Source organism: Limanda limanda, chromosome 16 (genome assembly GCF_963576545.1).
Source record: "Limanda limanda chromosome 16, fLimLim1.1, whole genome shotgun sequence".
NCBI classification, from domain to species: domain Eukaryota; kingdom Metazoa; phylum Chordata; class Actinopteri; order Pleuronectiformes; family Pleuronectidae; genus Limanda; species Limanda limanda.
In genome coordinates this window covers 23,874,863-23,893,461 of record NC_083651.1, presented here as the reverse complement: position 1 = coordinate 23,893,461, position 18,599 = coordinate 23,874,863, and the positions used below count along the sequence as shown (strand labels likewise).

At 40.7% G+C, this 18,599-nt stretch overlaps 1 protein-coding gene across 1 annotated transcript in view; it reads left to right on the top strand.

Moving 5' to 3' along the window:
- LOC133021287 (polycystin-1-like protein 2) overlaps positions 1-16,255 on the top strand; it is a 30,460-nt gene extending 14,205 nt beyond the window's left edge. The window contains 24 exon segments of the mRNA XM_061088070.1: positions 74-205; positions 1,271-1,384; positions 1,653-1,767; positions 1,856-2,046; positions 2,123-2,353; positions 2,513-2,614; positions 3,228-3,406; positions 3,493-3,639; positions 5,022-5,221; positions 6,181-6,395; positions 6,517-6,724; positions 7,659-7,908; positions 8,598-8,835; positions 9,633-9,753; positions 9,836-9,958; positions 10,704-10,889; positions 11,332-11,662; positions 11,977-12,110; positions 12,661-12,788; positions 13,400-13,560; positions 14,163-14,373; positions 15,064-15,165; positions 15,274-15,405; positions 16,151-16,255. Of these exon segments, the coding sequence (XP_060944053.1) occupies positions 74-205; positions 1,271-1,384; positions 1,653-1,767; positions 1,856-2,046; positions 2,123-2,353; positions 2,513-2,614; positions 3,228-3,406; positions 3,493-3,639; positions 5,022-5,221; positions 6,181-6,395; positions 6,517-6,724; positions 7,659-7,908; positions 8,598-8,835; positions 9,633-9,753; positions 9,836-9,958; positions 10,704-10,889; positions 11,332-11,662; positions 11,977-12,110; positions 12,661-12,788; positions 13,400-13,560; positions 14,163-14,373; positions 15,064-15,165; positions 15,274-15,405; positions 16,151-16,255 (4,056 nt within the window).
- The last annotated feature ends 2,344 nt before the right edge of the window (positions 16,256-18,599 follow it).

Sequence of the window (18,599 nt, the reverse complement as noted above, 5' to 3'; positions counted from 1 at the left end):
TTAGTGTCTCAGCAGCAGAGTGTGACTTGCTAATGGGCTCTCTGTTCATTTTGCCTCTAAAAAACATTTACAGATGCTGACTTTGGATAAAAATCCGTTTTCCTGGAACGAGAGAGGGAACATCACCAGCCAAATTGTTTCTCTGTCCCTCACAAAACAAGATGGCTCCACTATCCATTTACGGGATTTAAGTGAGGACATTGAGGTGAGTGCAGCAGAGGACGTTCCTGTAGACCGGAGTTCTCTCCTGCTGAGAGGCGACAAATCTGTTCCTTTCTTTTACGAAAAAGTAAAAGGAGAAAAAGCACAGTGGAGCATTCTGTGAAATGACAACCGAGAGTGATTTTGTATTGTGGACATGCAGTACTCTTATGATATTTTAAATTATGCATCTTTTCTATTCATTTAGAAACATTTGGTCGATAATGCGGTTCAGCATTTACGAGTAGCATTAAGGAGATAGGCATGTTCGGCTAAATGGGCTAAATCTCTCAGGCAAGTGGTCATGATGAAATTCCTAATTTATGCAGATTAACAGTGATGGCGACTGTAGTGCAGTTTCCACAGTTGCTAGTGGATAATTGGAGGATCTTTTATGGTATATTTTAATCTCCACTTGACAACTGTGTGCCTCCCAGTCCAGCACAAGAGAGGTTGCATTTTACTGAGTGTTTACTGTTTGGAGGCTGTGACTATAAATATCAACAGAAGTGGCTCTCAGAGAGTGTATAGCTCTCTCAAGGCCCAACGTTACCCTTATAAAACCACCTCTGAATTCACTAGATTCAGATTTTTATTTGGATCTGCACAAAATTTCATGAATGTCAATCCCCTGATTTAATTTTGATAAAGACACATGACGTTATTCTCTGAGAAATCTGTGAAAATGTTAACAAAAGTCCCTGTCTTACAGTGTTCAAGTAAAAAATAAATCCTGGATCTGCTAGACCAATAAAAGAAAAGTAAGGCGAGGCAGACCATAATTTGTTCAGACTGGAAATGTGAGACAATAAGATGAAGCAAATTAATTACCAAACCCATTCATCCATTTAAAGACCATGTACAGTTGCAGGGTTTATTAAAAGAAAGTTCAAATGATGTTTATAATTATTTTATGAATGATTAGGATCAAGCAGTTCACACTGATTCATCCACCACCTTCCTGTTAAAAGCATGCATTTGATTACACTTTATAAATGTTTGGAACTGTCTTGCCTCTGTGGAGAGAATCTGAATCGCTATGTTTTCTGTATTTTTGCCTGACTCACAGATTAGGCTGCCAACGCCTGTGGGGGGTCAGGTGAATGCCTCAGTTCTGGACCTGGGAAACTACAGCACCACAATCATTGACATTCCTTCAGCTGACACTACTCTGGTGATAAAGGTCCAGTTACATGTTTATCTCCCTTTCTGAGACATACATATTCTTTAAACTACTATTTTCATGTCAGCTCTGGTCTACTGTGACACAACGGACACTTTTATTCCAATGTCTTCATCGGTGTACATTGGTTTGTGTCGTTGCATTACTATTGTCGTACAATTTATTAAATCCATACATGCTACACTGTGTTAATTAGTTTTTATGGTTGCACCAACCTTGTCCGTTAATGAGAATTTTGCTGAAACCATGGTGATGTACCTTTTAAAAGATGGTGCCTTCAGAAGATCCATTACCCTTCAAGCTGCTCCTTGGCTATATGAGCTACCCCACTGAAGCAAGTTACGTTGCAATGACAGAGATGCCTCAAGAGGGAAAAACACAAGGTAATAAATATTTTAAATTCTGTACACAACTTGAGATTTCTCCTTTCTTGGTGCCTTGAAAACGTGAGTGCTTTTGTATTTGATGCAGAGGAGAGATACACGTGGCTTGTAGATGCAAAGAAGCTCAAAATGGAAACTGGAGTGCACTATCTTGTAGTGAGGCCCATTGTAGGACCAGGCATAAAATCCATCAATGCCACTTTGTCGATCATCTCCATCTCTGTCGCGTGTAAATTTTGGAATGAATCAATGCTGGAATGGAGCAACAAAGGATGCAGGGTAAGTAAATAATTCACTCTGTCAAGTTTGCTATGTGAGTAAAGTTTAAAGACGGTAAAGGCTGCTGTGGTTCAAGGTGGGTGCACAGACGACCCATTTAGTCACCCAGTGCTTCTGCAACCACCTCACCTTCTTCGGGAGCTCCTTCTTCGTCACACCCAACCTCGTGGACGCATCCCGCACCGCTGAGCTGTTTGGGACCTTCGCTGAGAACCCCGTGGTTGTGTGCTTCGTGGGCTCGCTCTTTTTGGCTTATCTCTTGGTGGTTGTGTGGGCTCGACGCAAAGACATCCAAGATGCGGTCAAGGTAGATTGTCATCCCCTTGAGTATAATACACCAACGTTTGATTTCCAGTACCTGTATGTACCTTGAATGAAAACACTGTAGTACTAGAAGCGAGAACAATCTTTAAATATATTTCTTTATTTTAATGCCTTCTACTGGATCTGTGTGGCATCTTGGCAGGTGAGGGGGTCAGTGCTAGAGGACAATGACCCCATGGACGAGTACCGCTACCTGTTATGTGTCAGCACTGGGCATCGGAGAGGAGCCTCCACTTCCTCTCAGGTAAATGAGTTTTCAGCTCAACATGTACATAGTCAACACAGTTAGATTCCATGAAAAACTCTGCATACACACAAACCTCCCTTAACAAGACATAGTGTAGCATACTACTGCTTTGAAATGCTCATTTTGATGGTGTATGTGAATTATTCACACAAAAAAAGTGTCTGCAGCAAGCTCACAGGCTGCAGTGTGCTGTATTTATTAATGTTTTAATGTTTTGTTGTTGGGATAGAAGCTGGCTTTTCCATCAATTATTTAAAAAAATTAATTACTTTTTGAGAAATTATGCAAAAGAAATGCAAATTAATGCAACGCGCATCTGCTACCGTTCTGTGAGTATTAGGATTTAGTTTTTTAAGATAAACAACTGTTGCTGTGATCTCTCATGTGGATGCCACTGAAGTACTGAAGGAGAAAAGCGTGCAACAATATGATGTCAACATGTCAAACTTAAAACTGTGAAAAACAGGAAAATCTTGATTTGAGGAAGTTGCTGTTGAAAAAAAAAATGTCTGCTGCTAAGTCCTCCTCCATGGAGTAGACGCCTCATTGGACATTTAAGCCACTTGTATTCACATCATGATTTCAGGATTAAGAGTCTGGTCTGTTTCAGATAACACTAACCCTGATGGGTGCTGATGGAAACAGCGAGCCTCACCACCTGACAGATCCAAAGAAGTGTGTGTTTGAGAGAGGGGCGGTGGACATGTTCCTGCTCACGACACCCTTCTCACTGGGAGATCTGCAGGGTGTCCGGCTGTGGCACGACAACTCAGGCAGCCATCCAGCATGGTAGGCACATCGATCAATGAATGACAAACCAAACATTCACTTTAGTTCAACCTACTATAATTATTATACTGACTGCTTCTCCTCAGGTATGTCGGCCATGTCATGGTGCAGGATGGACAGACGGACCAGAAATGGCATTTTCTGTGTAACTCCTGGTTGGCCATAGACATGGGAGATTGTTCCCTTGATAAAGTTGTCCCTGTCTCCACAGAGACAGATTTGAAGAGTTTCAGGTAAGAGTTACACTTTGAGGTGCATGGGCATCAAAATAACACACAAACACACACACAAACAAACACAAGCAAGTCTACAGGCTGAATGTGCAACCCAGAGAGGTGTTTTTCATTTCAATATAGAGACCATCAAATTAAAGTTAATTGCCGTAATTCTATTTTGACTACTGGCAACTTTCCCACATGCTCAAATGTTGAAAACTCAAATGTTGAAAACCATGAGGGGGACAGAGATGTTTTTTAATTGAGCAATTACTAGACATGTAAGGTCTGAGCAGCAGAAATATTCAAAGGGAGACGAGTAAATTGTTATTTACAAGGAAACTGGAATAAATCCCCTTTAACATAGAAATGCATGTGCTGACATATATGACCCAGGACACAAGACTGTGGGAGGAAACCATAGCTCACAGGGAGAAGATGCAAACTCCAGAGACGAACTCCTGACCTCCTGCAGCGAGGATACGGTTCAATCTAGTGCACCTCAGTGCCACCACCAAAATCCACTGAAACAAAAAAATACAACTTTCAAAGAGCCAGTGTTGTTGTAACATAACCATTTATTTTCTAAGAACCTCAAAAATGCGGATTCACATTAAGCGTGATGCAATTAAGCAAATTAATTACACAGAGAAAGATTCAGTCTAAATCTAGCGATGATGATTTCACATTTCAGAAAGGGCGTCAGGCAGTTGGCTGACGCTGGGATAGCTAGCTTTTTTATTACACTGTAAAAAATAGAAATATGTGAGCAAATATATTAATAAATAAATCAACCCATAAACTGCATATGAGACTGGGTGGAGGAGTAATTTGTTCTCCTGCTAGCGCTTCAAAATGTGATGTTGTCAGGAGCAGTCTTTCTGACGTGTATGTGTCAGAAATAAAACCTTGGGACTCTGACCTCTGTTTAAAATAAATATAGGCTGCTATATCGCCTGAATAAATTCTGTCAGTGGTGTGAAAAGTTGTGAATTATTCACACATAAAAAGAGGCGTCTAGTTTGCAAAGGGCTTAACACTTAAACTCAAACTTTAAGCGTAAGCAGCAAACTTACAGGCTGCAGTCTGCTGTGTGTATTTTTTTTATATTTAGCTTCATTAATGTATGTGAACTCAACTGCAGTTTATGAAATTAAATGGAATTAAAACTGTCACTTGCCTCTCATCCCAGCTGAGTCAGCCGACGCAGTGAGGCGGTGATTGCAGAGGATTAGTTTCTCTTTTTAAATAGCTTTGACTCAACGCCGAGGTTTAACAGCAACACAATAACCTGACAGGAGATTAAAATGTAAAACTAATCCATCCTCAATTAGCAGTTCATGTGGGATAATCATATTGTTTCTCCACACCATGTCCCCCTTGTTGCTTTTCTCTTCCAGTAATTTGTTCTATATGAAGACGACAAAGGATTTGAGCGACGGACACCTCTGGTACTCTGTGATCAGCCGTCCGCCGAGCAGCACCTTCACTTGTGTGCAGAGAGTGTCCTGCTGTTTCTCCCTGCTGCTTTGCACCATGCTGACCAGCATTATGTTCTACGGCATCCCGACCGACCCGTCTGAGCAGACCATGGACCTGGGTACTGCACACTATCATTACAGCTCAATTTATCCCAGGAAAAAATATCCAGTGTGCTATAAATCCTCAGTTGTCTCTTGTGTTCTCAACTTTAAGTTCTTGTAAAGTTGCTTCCACAACTGTTTTTAAACTATATGTAGCACTTGTCTTGGGCTAGTATTAGAAAAAGCACTAAATTTCTACCTAGATTTGAAGGACAGGTAGGCTTATGTCAAAGAAGAAGTTGAACAAATTACCAGTTTATTGATTCACAATCAGTCATGTAACAATCACAATATAAAACAAAATAAAATAAAAAGAACAGTAAATTATATAATTCTTGTAAAATAATTCAGTCCTTTCAGTGTGTGTGTATATACAGTTCCCAGGATATAGTCAGTTCATTCCCTGAATAGTGTGTGCTCGAAAGTTCAACCGGTTCCGTTCTGGTCCAGGTCTTTATGTGTACTGTATCTCTAACCCGGTACTATCTTTCTACCTGACGGGCAGGACTGGGGTCTGATGTCGTCTCGATAAACGAATCAGGTTCGAGCTGGATCATACGCTTGGCCACACCGCATTTCACGATCTGGGTTTAGCTCGCCATCTCAGCATTCAGATTCACAGGATTCCGATTCTTCTAGTGTGCATAAAAAAAAACAATCAGAGTTTTCAGTATCAGAAAACTATGGAATCACTTCAGTTGACACTCAAGTTGGACGTCGAAATCCGGGAGCTTCTCTCTCTAAAGGTGTCATGAGAAAATCTTTCTTATTCGTGGGGAGTTCCCTTGAACGGAACACATATTGAGCCCCCTTTGGGTAAGGAGTTTTACTACTCCTGAGGTTAGTACGTAGCCATGATTTCATGAGGGTTACATATAGAACCAACCACTATATGTTTTGTCCACGTTAACGTGCACCTCCAGTCCCAGTTCTTTCTCTCCCTCTCTCTCTGATTGGCTGTCTCTGGTCTTTGCAGGTCAGTTTGAGTTCACGTGGCAGCAGTTCATGATTGGAGTTCAGAGTTCGCTCATCATGTTTCCAGTGAACATCCTCATCGTTGGCATCTTCAGAAACACTCGTCCTTGCGAGACGCCGTGCTGCAAACGCAGAGCAGAAAAACCGGAAGCCAGCTGCTCACAGACCGCCTCTACCGAGATGAATGGCCAAGTCACTTTAGACACTATCACCAAGGTAGGTGCTAATCCAGCAGCACCTATGAGCCTATCCTTCACAACAGTGAGATCTCAAATACAGTCTCATATCTTGTATAGTGTCATTTCCTTTTTTTCTTTTACATTTCTCTCTTACCCAGGACATAACGAGAATAGTCCGCTCATTCTCCAAGAGCATGAAAAGCAACATCCCATCTGCAAAGTCCGAGCTTGGGCCTGGACAACAAGCTGACATCAATGCTCTCCTTTCTGTGGTGAAGGATTACATCAGCCAGATTTATAAAACCGGTGACGGCGCAGAGTCGAGGACCGAGATTGCTCCCGACGTCACTCAGCCTCAGGAACCAGGTGGGCTCCGCTGTGGATAGTGGACACATAGCTGGTTTGATTGCTCTGCCTGCATGGAGGATGTTATAAACAGCTGGAGTCCTGTGCGGTCTCCAAGTTAACATCTCCTCTCATCGGCCAGGAATGTCAGCTTATCTGACAACTGAGCTATATATCTAATTGCTAGGAAGCTTCAATCATGTGTATGTATCATATTCAAAAATATTTATATCTTTTTATGAATATGAGTACAAGGTGTAGTAACAGAGACACAAAGTGGTATCATTCAATAACCACACATCGATGACTCTTAACCACACAAGCACTGTCAAAGCTTCATAGAATACAAATGGTAAGCAGTTATGGTTCTCTATCATAATTAATATGAGGAGGTGCACATATTTTAGTTTTCTAGAAGAGCAGCACTTGTTCATTTAGTTTAAAATGAACCATTTTCATTTTTTATTTTGCTTTAATTCCATGAGTTTGGGAAGTTTAGATTGAGAGTTTCAAATAAAGTTCAAACATTCAGTTGTAGTACAGTTAACACCATGAACGTGGCTTGGACTTTTCACAACAAGTGAAACTTTAAACAGTTTTCTATTCACTGCTTCTCAGATGATGAGTATAAGAAACAAAACAAGCCGGCATAAATAGAAGGATTTCTGATCTTTATATATAAAGTATATGGTCCAAAGTGTCCAAGCGAGTTGTGGAAGCGTTGATAATTTTGGTCTGCTGCGGGGGATGCAGAAAATAAAAGATCATGTAAACAATGGGTGAACAGATCAAACTCAGAAAACTACAGCTGGAGAAAAACTGAGAACTGAGACTGGGAAGTTCACTCAAAGAGACAAACGCCACAGAGTGATCACAACAGCCTCCATGTTGCAGAAATGCCTTCAGCGTCGACGAAGATAACTAATTAAAAAACATAATTCTTTGGTATTTACAGATTCAGAAAGCGGGGGTAGTGTGCACCCTGTGATCGACGTGGAGGGCGTTCAGAAGAGCAACAGAACCCAGTATCTGTACAGGCAGATGTGCCACATCGACAGGAAGCTGGGCCTGCTGGGCTCGTCAGGCTTCCCGAGCCCACACAGCTACAGCCGGGCTCTGCAGCAGGTCCAGGGCATGAAGGTCTTCCTTGAAGATCAGCTCCTCGCATCCAGCAGCATCGGCCCAGATGAACTCGTCCAAAACAAGTACTGAGTTCACTCATTAAAAAGACCACACGTGTGGAACTGCACGTGTTAGTGTGTGTTTTGACTTAAACGTCACAAAATTAATTTTTATTTGCTTTCTTTTTTGTATATTAATTCTAATTATGTTGTTCTATCATAGTTCATCAATCACAGGCAACGGGTAATGGCGATAACTCTAAAAAAGTTTCTTTGTTTGTGATTTCAAGAAAAGTTAATGTGCATTAGATTTACTGCCGCGTGTGTGTGTGCGTGTGTGTGCGTTTGCAGTTTATGAATACATTTATCCCAATTAAGTTTGATCCTAATGTCTTCAAACTGTTGCTATGATAGATTAGTTTTGTCTCGCATATTTCAAAGTTTTGCAAAGTGGCTCATACAGATACAGTGTCTATCTTCTCCTGTCCCCCCCAGCAAGACAGTGAATAATATTTCCCTAAATATTGAATAATTCATGGAAGAAAACTGTGTGTGAGTGATGGGCTTAAAATTTCGTATAATATATAATCATCTATTTCCTTTTCTGTTTAGTTCATACATAATAATATAATATTGATATCACATGTGAAGTGTTAGGCCTCATCATGCCTGAAGTGAAATCATCAGAGTTAATTGCACGATAGTAAAGACTCAACTCCAGTAATTATAAAGCTGTGTTTAAGTGAATGCTTTTCTTCTACTCTCACATACAGGTTGAGTCCTGCAGACAGCACCAGTGGAGACGATCAGAAGAAGAAGGGCTGCTGTCATGGAGGGCTGCCCTGGTGGTTCATCTTTGTCGGCTGGCTGCTCGTGATAGCTACCAGTTGCGTGGCAGGATTTTACACGATGCTTTATGGTTTGAAATTTGGGAAGGAACGTTCCTGCAGCTGGTTGGTGTCAATGATCGTGTCCTTCTTTCAGAGCATCCTCATCATTCAGCCACTGAAGGTGAGAAAAGAACAAATCTTCTCCTCCTCAGCATAACCGCGCACCTTTAGAAATTTAAAAATTGTTACTTCTATGTGAGTTTTCTAGATTCAGTCAAGACCACTCTCAAATAACTGAAATAAATATCATTTGGGGATACATCTCTGTTCTGGGACCTTCCTGCTCTTCCTCGTGCAAATATGAAAGCCTAAGGCAGCGAGAGCAAACCTCCATGTTCTTCAGGGAAAGGCTGGGATGGAAAGCAGCAGATAAAAGAGCCCAGCAGCATCCAGATCTGATACTGTACTCAAAGACAAAGTTTATGATATACTGGCGCTTCTGTCATAACATCCTTACATCTTTAAATATCGCTTTTATGTTCAATATAACAACCAGTCTGATAGAGATAAAACTGTCACACATCTGTTTCTTCCCAACCCTTTTCTTTCACCTTTTTTCCAGCCTCCTTTCCTCTTATCCCCATTTTTTCTCTGCTCACCCCCAACCCGTTGCTGGTTTGCTGGATGCTGTGTCCAGTTAATGAGGGAGTTTCTTCTCTCCACAGTCGCAAAATGTGTTTTTTGGGGGTTTCTCATCAGACGCCTCTCAGATGTGGTTACGGCTGTTTGTGAAGAGGCGTTGCAGTTGAAGCAGGAACAGAATGCATTCAAGGAAACCAATTATATGAGCTGGTGTGGTCCGGCATCGATCTGCTGCTGTCAGCTGCAGGATGTGGCTGAGCTTGACTTGGTGACCTACCCGACACGGCTCACTCTGAAAGCCTTTGTATTCTCTCATGTTCTTGCCTCTCACTACAGGTGCTGTGTCTTGCAGCCTACTTTGCACTCGTCATAAAGAAAGTTGACGAGGAAGACATTCAAAATGTGGCATTTGACTCAAAAGCAGGTAAAAGAAAATGACCCACTATATAATTTCTTGGTCTCAGACTTTGAGCGAAAGATGATCTTAAATGTCCTGGTTTAAAAAAAAAACATCTCCTTCCCCACAGGCGAGTGTAAAGACCAACAAACGATCCGACAGGACAGGAGTCTTTACGAGCCGCCTCCTCCTGGAGACGTTGAGAGGATGAAAAGGATCAAGATAATTGAGCAGAAAGCCTTTGCCCTCTTCCGAGAGATTTTCAGTAAGCAGGAACACTGATATGTTTCATCACAATGGGCACGGATGTGCACAGCATAGGATTTAGTTGTCCGGGCAACTGCTCATCTGCCCCCTTTGTCTGAGTTGCCAAATATTTGCTTGAGTTTAACCAAAGTATCCAGTCATAAAAGATTGAAAGAAAAAAAAAAAGATGCAACTGTATACTCAATAAGTTCATGTGTACTGTGTGCTGCACTCTATGGCACTACATTGTCCCAATATTCTATTGAACATATTCATTTTTTTATATTCTTCTAACCTCGATATTTTGTATAACTCTTAAAAGCACGGTATTCATCGTGGAAGGCAGATAATGAATTTCATTGTACAGGACTCTGCACACAACAATAAACGCTTTGAACTTGAACTTGAGAACTCGAACGTGTGTGTCCTACAGTTTTGCAGCCTGAAGAGTGAATAGCTGAAAAACAAGATACATTTAGATGCTTGCATATACAGAGGACACACATTTGAACAGCCCAGCTGGCTTTTTTGTATCTCTTATAAGGACACCATCTCTGAACTCATTCCACTAAGGGATCACCTAAACAATCCAAACCAACAGGAAGCTCGGCCAGGTTAACAAATATGCGCACGAGGAAAACCACCATGCAAAGTGAAGCAAACATACTATTCATGCAAATAACACAAAATCGGCCCAGGCCCTTTACTTGGATGGTAAATAAGCCGATCTACAATGATTGACTTTGTTGCGTTGTGTGATTCAGTCTACACAGGCTTCCTTTGGATGCTGCTGCTGGTGGCGTACGGCCAGAGGGATCCCAATGCCTTCCACCTGAACAAGCACATCAGGAACAGCTTCAGTCCAAACACCTCACAAAGCATGAGTCTCAGGGACGTGTTCACTTGGGCCAACACGTCCCTGCTCAGTAACCTCTTTGGAGTTCATCCAGGTACAAAGTGTGTCCCCACTGCAGAGGATATAAGAAACAGGCTCTTCTGTTTTTATCCTTTCAGCCACAATGTTATGTCAGCGCTGCATAGAACGGTTTGAACTTTGATGTTTTACAAATGCTGTCTTGGTAAATCTTGTATTCTATGTTTCACTTCAAGATGAATAGCGTCCAGCCAGATTCCTATGCACATTTGTTTGTACGACTATGAATACATTTGTGAGTGTTGAGCTAAACCTTGTGCTTGTGTTTCTATCACTGTGTCAACATAAGCAGATTTTTAAATAACTCATCACTTTGTGCTGTGTAAAGTTGATCCACTATTGCATCAGTTCTATGAAGATATTTGTGTGTTCAGGCTCTCATTACAAAGTGTATGAGTCACTGACAAACTGTGTGACCTACAGAGACTAAAGAGAAACTGTAAAATGCTCTGTTCTAGGATTTATCACGGATGGAAACTCGAAGCTGGTGGGAAACACTCGTCTTCGTCAACTGAGAGTGCAGAAGAGCTCCTGTCAGATCGCAGGCTCCATGCTGCATCTGGTGCCGGACTGCCAAGCACCGTATTCATGGGAGGTGGAGGACATGGACTCCTATGACTCTGGGTGGAACCGGTCTGTGGTGGATAACAACACGCTGAGCACCCCCAGCCCCTGGACGTACCAGACACAGGCCCAGCTCAGGTCCTACCCGGTGTGGAGCAAAATGGTGCTTTACAGGGGGGGTGGCTTTGTAGCGGTGCTTGGCCCTGATTTAAAAAATGCCAGCAGGTAAGTTAACAAACGGGAATATACTGACAGGAGAAACAATGACCCTCAGATTGACGAAAGCAACATATAGGGTGAATTTGGATAACGTGGGAGAACTAAGCTCCAGATTTCTGGTTCTAACAGAATCTTGTGTGACTGAAATCACATGACTCCATTGGGGGGGATGTCACAGAAAAGGGGCGGGGTAAATGTCAAATCAATATCCATAGATGCATATGTATTGTGTTGATTAACAAAGATAATATAAAACACATCATTTGATCACCAATAGTTTACCAAGCAGTTAAAAACATCCTTGTGTTCTTGATTCACAGAACCATCGAGTATCTGTTCAGGAACAAATGGCTGGACACGTACACACGGGCATTCTTTGTAGAGTTCACCATCTATAACGCCAACGTCAACCTCTTCTGCATCGTGACTCTCTTACTGGAGACTGCAGCTGTTGGTGAGTTTGAGAATGTATATATCACATATGTGTTTGGACGTGTGGGCGAAATATTAACACCTTAAAAAAGAGCTTTAAGAATTGTAAATAAAATCACAATCAGAGAACCAACCAACCCTGTCTTTAGAAAAGTAAAAGCACTTCAGTTTAAAGACTTTAAACACAAGTAAAATCAAGAATAAAACAAAACAATCGTTATGCAGCAGCCGTTTCAAAGAAGAAAAATTCAGCCAAGATGTAGAGGAATTCAAATTTTCTGAAAACATGTTAACAGTAAAATAAATGTAAATATATGTTTACAATCACTATAGTCAATGCATATGAAATGGACGGCTGTGAAGGGGAAGTGACAGAGGGGCAGGATGTGTATTAAGATGTGTAAATGCTTAGTTTGCTCTCGCTGAGTCATGCATTTCTGCTTGCTGATTGTGACTGAGCTGTTTATGATCAAAGCTGCAAGATTGCACAAAATGTTTAATGAAACATGAAAAAATCGAGGTAGAACTCGCTAAGTGTTGATCATAATAAATCTTTTCTTATTGATATTTAGGGGCGTTTCAGTTCCACAGCGAGCTGCAGAGTGTCCGTCTCTACCAGTCCACTGGAAGCCTCTACATCTTCGTCATGGCTGCAGAGATCATATACTTGCTTTTCATCATCTATTACGTGTTCGTGCAGGTAAACTCTGACATTGCTGTGACAGGGTCGTAGGCGGGAGGATCTGTTTGTTCTCCAAGCATCTCAACTTCAAGGAAGTTTATTTATTCTCTGAGGGAATCTCAAGCTCAGACTTACTGCAGAATGCGCACACAGGCCTCATTAGTGTTTTCACATGCACCCAGTGGTCTGTCACCTGAGATTTGAAGGGAGCGTGCTTCTCATAGATACACTTTATACAACTTTAACATCGGTGTGACTTGCAAGTTGTTTAATTACATAAAAAATATCCAACAAATGTAATAATAATGCCTTAATGATGAAGTTAATATTGTTGCGAGGCTGTAATTCCATTAATCTGTCTCTGCAATGTGATTGTCTTGTATAAATGTTTTAATAGTACAGCAGTGAATCAGCTCTCTCCATGACCATTTGGATCAATGTTCATGAGTGTTCACTACTATCGTTTATTTCTGAGACTGAAGTGTCTCCGTCCTTGCAGCCCGGACAGTGATTACATTTTCTGAATGTACTGGACTATAAATGTTATATTCAATAACGAAGATTATGTATATATATATATATATATATATATATTCAAGACTGATGGTAATTTTTTTTTATGCTGGAAGGGCAAATTAATGAAGCAACAGCGGTGGACTTACTTCAGCAGCAAGTGGAACCTCCTGGAGCTGTCCATCATCTTATTGAGCTTGAGCGCCTTAGCTGTTTTCATCAAGAGGACCCTGCTCGGAGACCGTGATATGACCTACTACCAAAACCACAAAGACCAGTGAGACCAGCCTTTAATCATCTTTAGACTGTGGGGCTTGGAAATCAAATGTCATATCAACACTTTCAGAAATGTAGAGGCTGTGTGGTGTGCTTCATGTTGTGGTTAGATAAGACATATTTGTTTTTTTCTGATCTCCAGTTTGATTATCGCTAACCTATTTCAATTTTGGTTTTACTTCATTATCTTTTTTGCTTACATCATAAGTTTGAGCATTTTCAAACTGTGCTACTTTATTCTTTCACTACCTTCTGGGAAATACGTGTTTATCGGCTCCCTTTAGTTTTAGATATTAAATAAAAGTATAAATGGTTAACATTATAATTCAAGTATTTCTCATAGGAGTTACTAGCTGGTGCTCTTTGCTTTGGTTCAAGTGTCAGCGAGTTCAAAACTCAACCACACATTACTTTAGTAAAAGTTTGAGTGTTAAGTAAGGTCAAAGTCTACACGTTCCTCCCCTCAGATTCACATTATGACCCAATAAAAAGGGGCCTGACCCTCATGTTGGACCTTTTTAATAAAGTAGCTAATAGCTCCATCTCAACCAGCGGCAACCACTGCAAAACTGCTTATGCTTATGTGAACTTCCCCTTTTACAGATTTCCCAGCTTCTACGAGACGGCCTCGGCAGACTCGGTGCTTCAGTATCTCATCGCCTTCCTGGTGCTGCTCGCCACGGTGAAACTGTGGCACCTGCTCAGACTCAACCCCAAGATGCACATGGTCACCGCCACGCTGCAGCGAGCCTGGGGCGACATCTCCGGCCTCCTCGTGGTCATCGTGATCATGTTCACAGCGTATTCCATTGCCGTGAGTATCTGGTCTATTAACCGAGATGTGAGACCATCCTTTCCGTTCCTCATTCATTACAGGGGGATGAAGATCAAGTGCTCTGTTATCATGATGTAATCCCCTTTTAGTAGTTTTATAAATAACAATAAAAGGTATTTACTTAGCCTCTTAATTAATAATCAGTAAACCGGTCCGTTTAATTTCCCATTTTCTTTAAAAGCATGTTGCACCTGCACCTATTATAAGGATGGATTTGTCGGGTAGTAAGAGAGAAAGTAGCAATAACAAAACATGATCAAAATCATTCCTCATGTCTGAGTCATTATCAGAACTAGGCAAATAAGGTTCAGATATTTTTAAGGTCGATTTTATTTCTAAGAATCAGTTCTCATCTCACAGTTTAGGTGTTTTTACTGAAGACCAACAGACAGTTGGGTGAGTGCATCAAGTGACTCCAGGATTTACCAGGGTCCTAGTACAGTGATGATGGTGCAGTGGGAAGTCGTCATTAATATATTCGTGAATAAAATCATCTAATTTCATCTTTCGCAGTACTCTATGGTAAATTGACAATATGTAAATGAAGTGTTTTAAATTCTAATGAAAGAATCTGAGTCCATCGTCTCCAGCCTGATCTGTTTAATGAAACCTGAAGCTTGATGAATAGGATTGATTCCCCTGCTGGTGTGAGCATTTTACTTTTTCTAGTGCAATGTGATTTACGGCTGGAAGATCTCCTCTTATAAAACCCTGGGGGATGCTCTCCTCACCATCATCTGCCTGCAGGTGGGCATTTTTAACTACGGAGAGGTGAGTGAGTTCTTCCCAATCTAACCACATACATGTTTTGCTTTCTCAAAAAATCATAGAACTCATGTGGTCAGCTTCCCTTTAAAATGTGTGATTACTCTTTGCCAGGTTTTGGACGACAGCCCTGTGCTTGGTGGACTGATCATCGGCTCCTGTATCGTGTTCATGACGTTTGTGGTGCTCAACCTGCTCATTACAGTCATCCTCGTGGCGTTTAAGCAAGAGCAGCTCAATCACAAGGTGAACGTTATCAGGAGTTTGGATTTAAACAAGACATTTGATGCTTTTTCAGCTTATTGGCCTTTCCTCATGTGATAAAATGTGGTGTGTGAAAGTATATGATAAAACCAGGTAAAGAGAGATCAGAGACAGACCTGTCCAATCAGGAGGGGGGGGGGGGGGGGGGGTGTCTTACAGAGAAAGGAGCTAAAACTAACAGGGGCTGAAAAGAGGAGCTGCAGCATTCGGGAGAAGGGGACTCACACACTTAAAGAAAAGATTCACACTGTAATTCATCATCTATATTGCTCGTATTACAGTGCAGCACGGACAGCAAGAATATACAAAAGTGCAAGGAGTTCAAACACATTCTTTTTCACAGCCCTGCCATATGTGTATAATAGACATTTCAACTCTTAGACTTCAGTCTGAATCTCTTGTTGTTCCGTGTGCGAGTTCTCCTCTGCTTCATCGTGACTCCTCCTGACGTCTGCACCAGAAAAGTAGACAAAGAAACAGAAGTTTTTCAAGGTGCTGCGACCATTTTCTGAACATTATGAGCAAATAATTACAAGTTATTACCCAAATTAGAAGTATGATTCTGAATGTGAGTACATTGTCAAGGAGCTAATCGTGATTTGAAGACCAAAACAAAAAGTCAAATCTTGTCTTTGTGTAGCTCTGATGCTTTTCATTCAGATGTTAATATGCCATCATTTTGGGAAATACTCTCTGAATTTGTCCCTTGTCCTCTCTTACCCTCAAGCCCTCAGAGGAGAAGGAGATTGTCGACGTGATGCTGAGGCAAATCTACAGTTTCTTTGGGATCAGATGTAAAGAAACAAAAGAGAAAAGACTCCCCGGAGCCTGATTTGGACGGCAGCACTGGCTGGACCCTCCACAGCAGCAGAAATATCAAATCAGTCAACCTAAAAATTTCTCAGACATCTGACAAACCAACAAGTGACAAACACGTGATGTAACATATCTTTGACTTTTTTTGAAAGTTACTAAAATCCTGACGCTCATGTGTTAATTATACTTTGCTTTGTGTTAATATGTTAATACTTACACATATGATTTTAAAGCACATCAGAAAATATACACAGCTTTAGGCTAGGCAATATATAATTCTTATTTGTTTAGGTCTGTATTTGTTTTTATTTGTGTGTGTGTGTGTATGTATGTATATATGTGTGTGTGTGTGTGAGCACTGTATAATTAAATGTGTTCTGCCTTTCCTTCCAGTAATCTCTACTGTGATGATGTGATATTTAAATAAACCATCAAGATGTTCAATCTTTGTTCATCTGGCAACACGTGTGGTTACCATGGTGGCAGCCAATAATTAAAATATCTCAAAGCCTTAATTAAGTCAGTCGATCATGATCTGATTCCATCCCCAGTTCAGCACAAATAGTACAGGAAGAAAAAGTAAAGTTTTTATTGTTGCAAAAACATTTTCTGCCTCGTCTTAGTCTCAATTATCCACTAACCATGTTTGATTATCGACGGCATCAATGTCCATCTCTTGGTCAACCAGTTCAGCACATGTAATTTGAGGCATCAGTAATAGGGGGCTGTGTAAATGAGGACTTAAGTATCACAGCCCTAATGTACAAAGAGTGAGCATTTCGATGTGAGGCGCATATCAATGTGTCAATCTATTGCTTTATCCAGCACAGAAATTACAGGCTCCACCACTGCCATTAAAATGTCTGTATCAAAGGGGTTATTACAAAAAGAACCCCACCATAAATAAAGGCAAAGGCAAGGCAAGTATATCTGTACATCACATTTCAACAATAAGGCAATTTAAACTGCTTTACATAAGATATAAATGTTACATAACTAATTGTTGAAGCAACAAAAGACATTACAAAAAAATAAGCATTTAAAAGGAAATAAGAGTCAAATACAGAATAAAGAATGACTAAATCAAAAAAAAGAATAAAAAAACAGTTTAGCGTAATAAATGGTAATAAAAGATTAATTAAAAGGCAAATATCAAACTAGGAAATTACATACTGAGAGAACAGATTCTTTTTTGGGGAAATCTTCAACTGAATCAACGACATAAAAGAAAAGTTCTACCTCAACAAATGCGGAGCATAGAAACCAGACGCTGCATAATCCATGTTTATTCAAAAAGTGGAATTTGGCTTTACGTAAAAAGAAAGTTAACTTTTAGATTTTCTAACCCGTTACAAACTGCTAAGAGAGTAGTAATGCTTGGAATGAACGAAAAACAAGAGCTTGTTACCACATACTGGTTTTTTTTTTCTGCCTCATTACTATTAACCTTTTTAACTTCATTCTGACAAAGGAGCTCATCTTCGCCCGACAGCTTCAGTCTTCACGATTAAAATCATAACCATTCAGTGCAGCAGCTCCAGTCGTCATGGTAACCGTAATATAACAGTCACAGTGTGATTACCTGTAGACTCAATTTACGCCTTCCAGTAATGGCCATCTGGTCACTTTGTCCATCTTACATCAAATCGTCCTCTCATGTGTGAGTCCAATCCAACAGCAGCAGAGACAGAAGAAGATGGTTTTCATGACGCTGCTTCATTGGGTTGTTGCTTTTCGATTGGTCCTCTGTTAATAATGTGAGGACTGATGAGAGGTTCACAGGGTTGCTAGCCAAATGGCTGCTTGCTGTCACGTGTAATATTATTGGATATTGTTCGAGGGCGTCTTTGCATTTACACTTGAGGTCCTCTGGAGGTCCATCGTCCGTGCATCTTGGTTTTACCTTCACATGATCAAGCTCTGAAAAAAACATTTTAAGATTAAAAAGTCTTGTTTGTCTTGCAGTAAGAGTTTGATTAAGGTTAGAGGATCATTGTCATCATGGTTTCGATAATAAACAAACCATTTGGGCTGTCACAGCTAAAAGAAACGACAATGAGAGTCTCAAAAGGGAGTAAACTGGTCTCCTGTGTCAGAGACTTGTCTAACTTTCTCTTGGACATAAACATGCTGCCCAACACTTTCTCTCTCTTTCATGTTGCTAATTGAGTCAGCAGTCAATGTAATTAAAATATATTTAGCTCCTCAGATCAGTGTATTTATTATCAAGAGCACAGCCATGAAAATGACAGAAATATTACAGACAACATCTTCCAGAGACTATCACCTATTGCAGTTACAATAAGTTATTAAAAGAATTGGGATAGACAATAACAGATCCTTTATAAGACAGAACATAT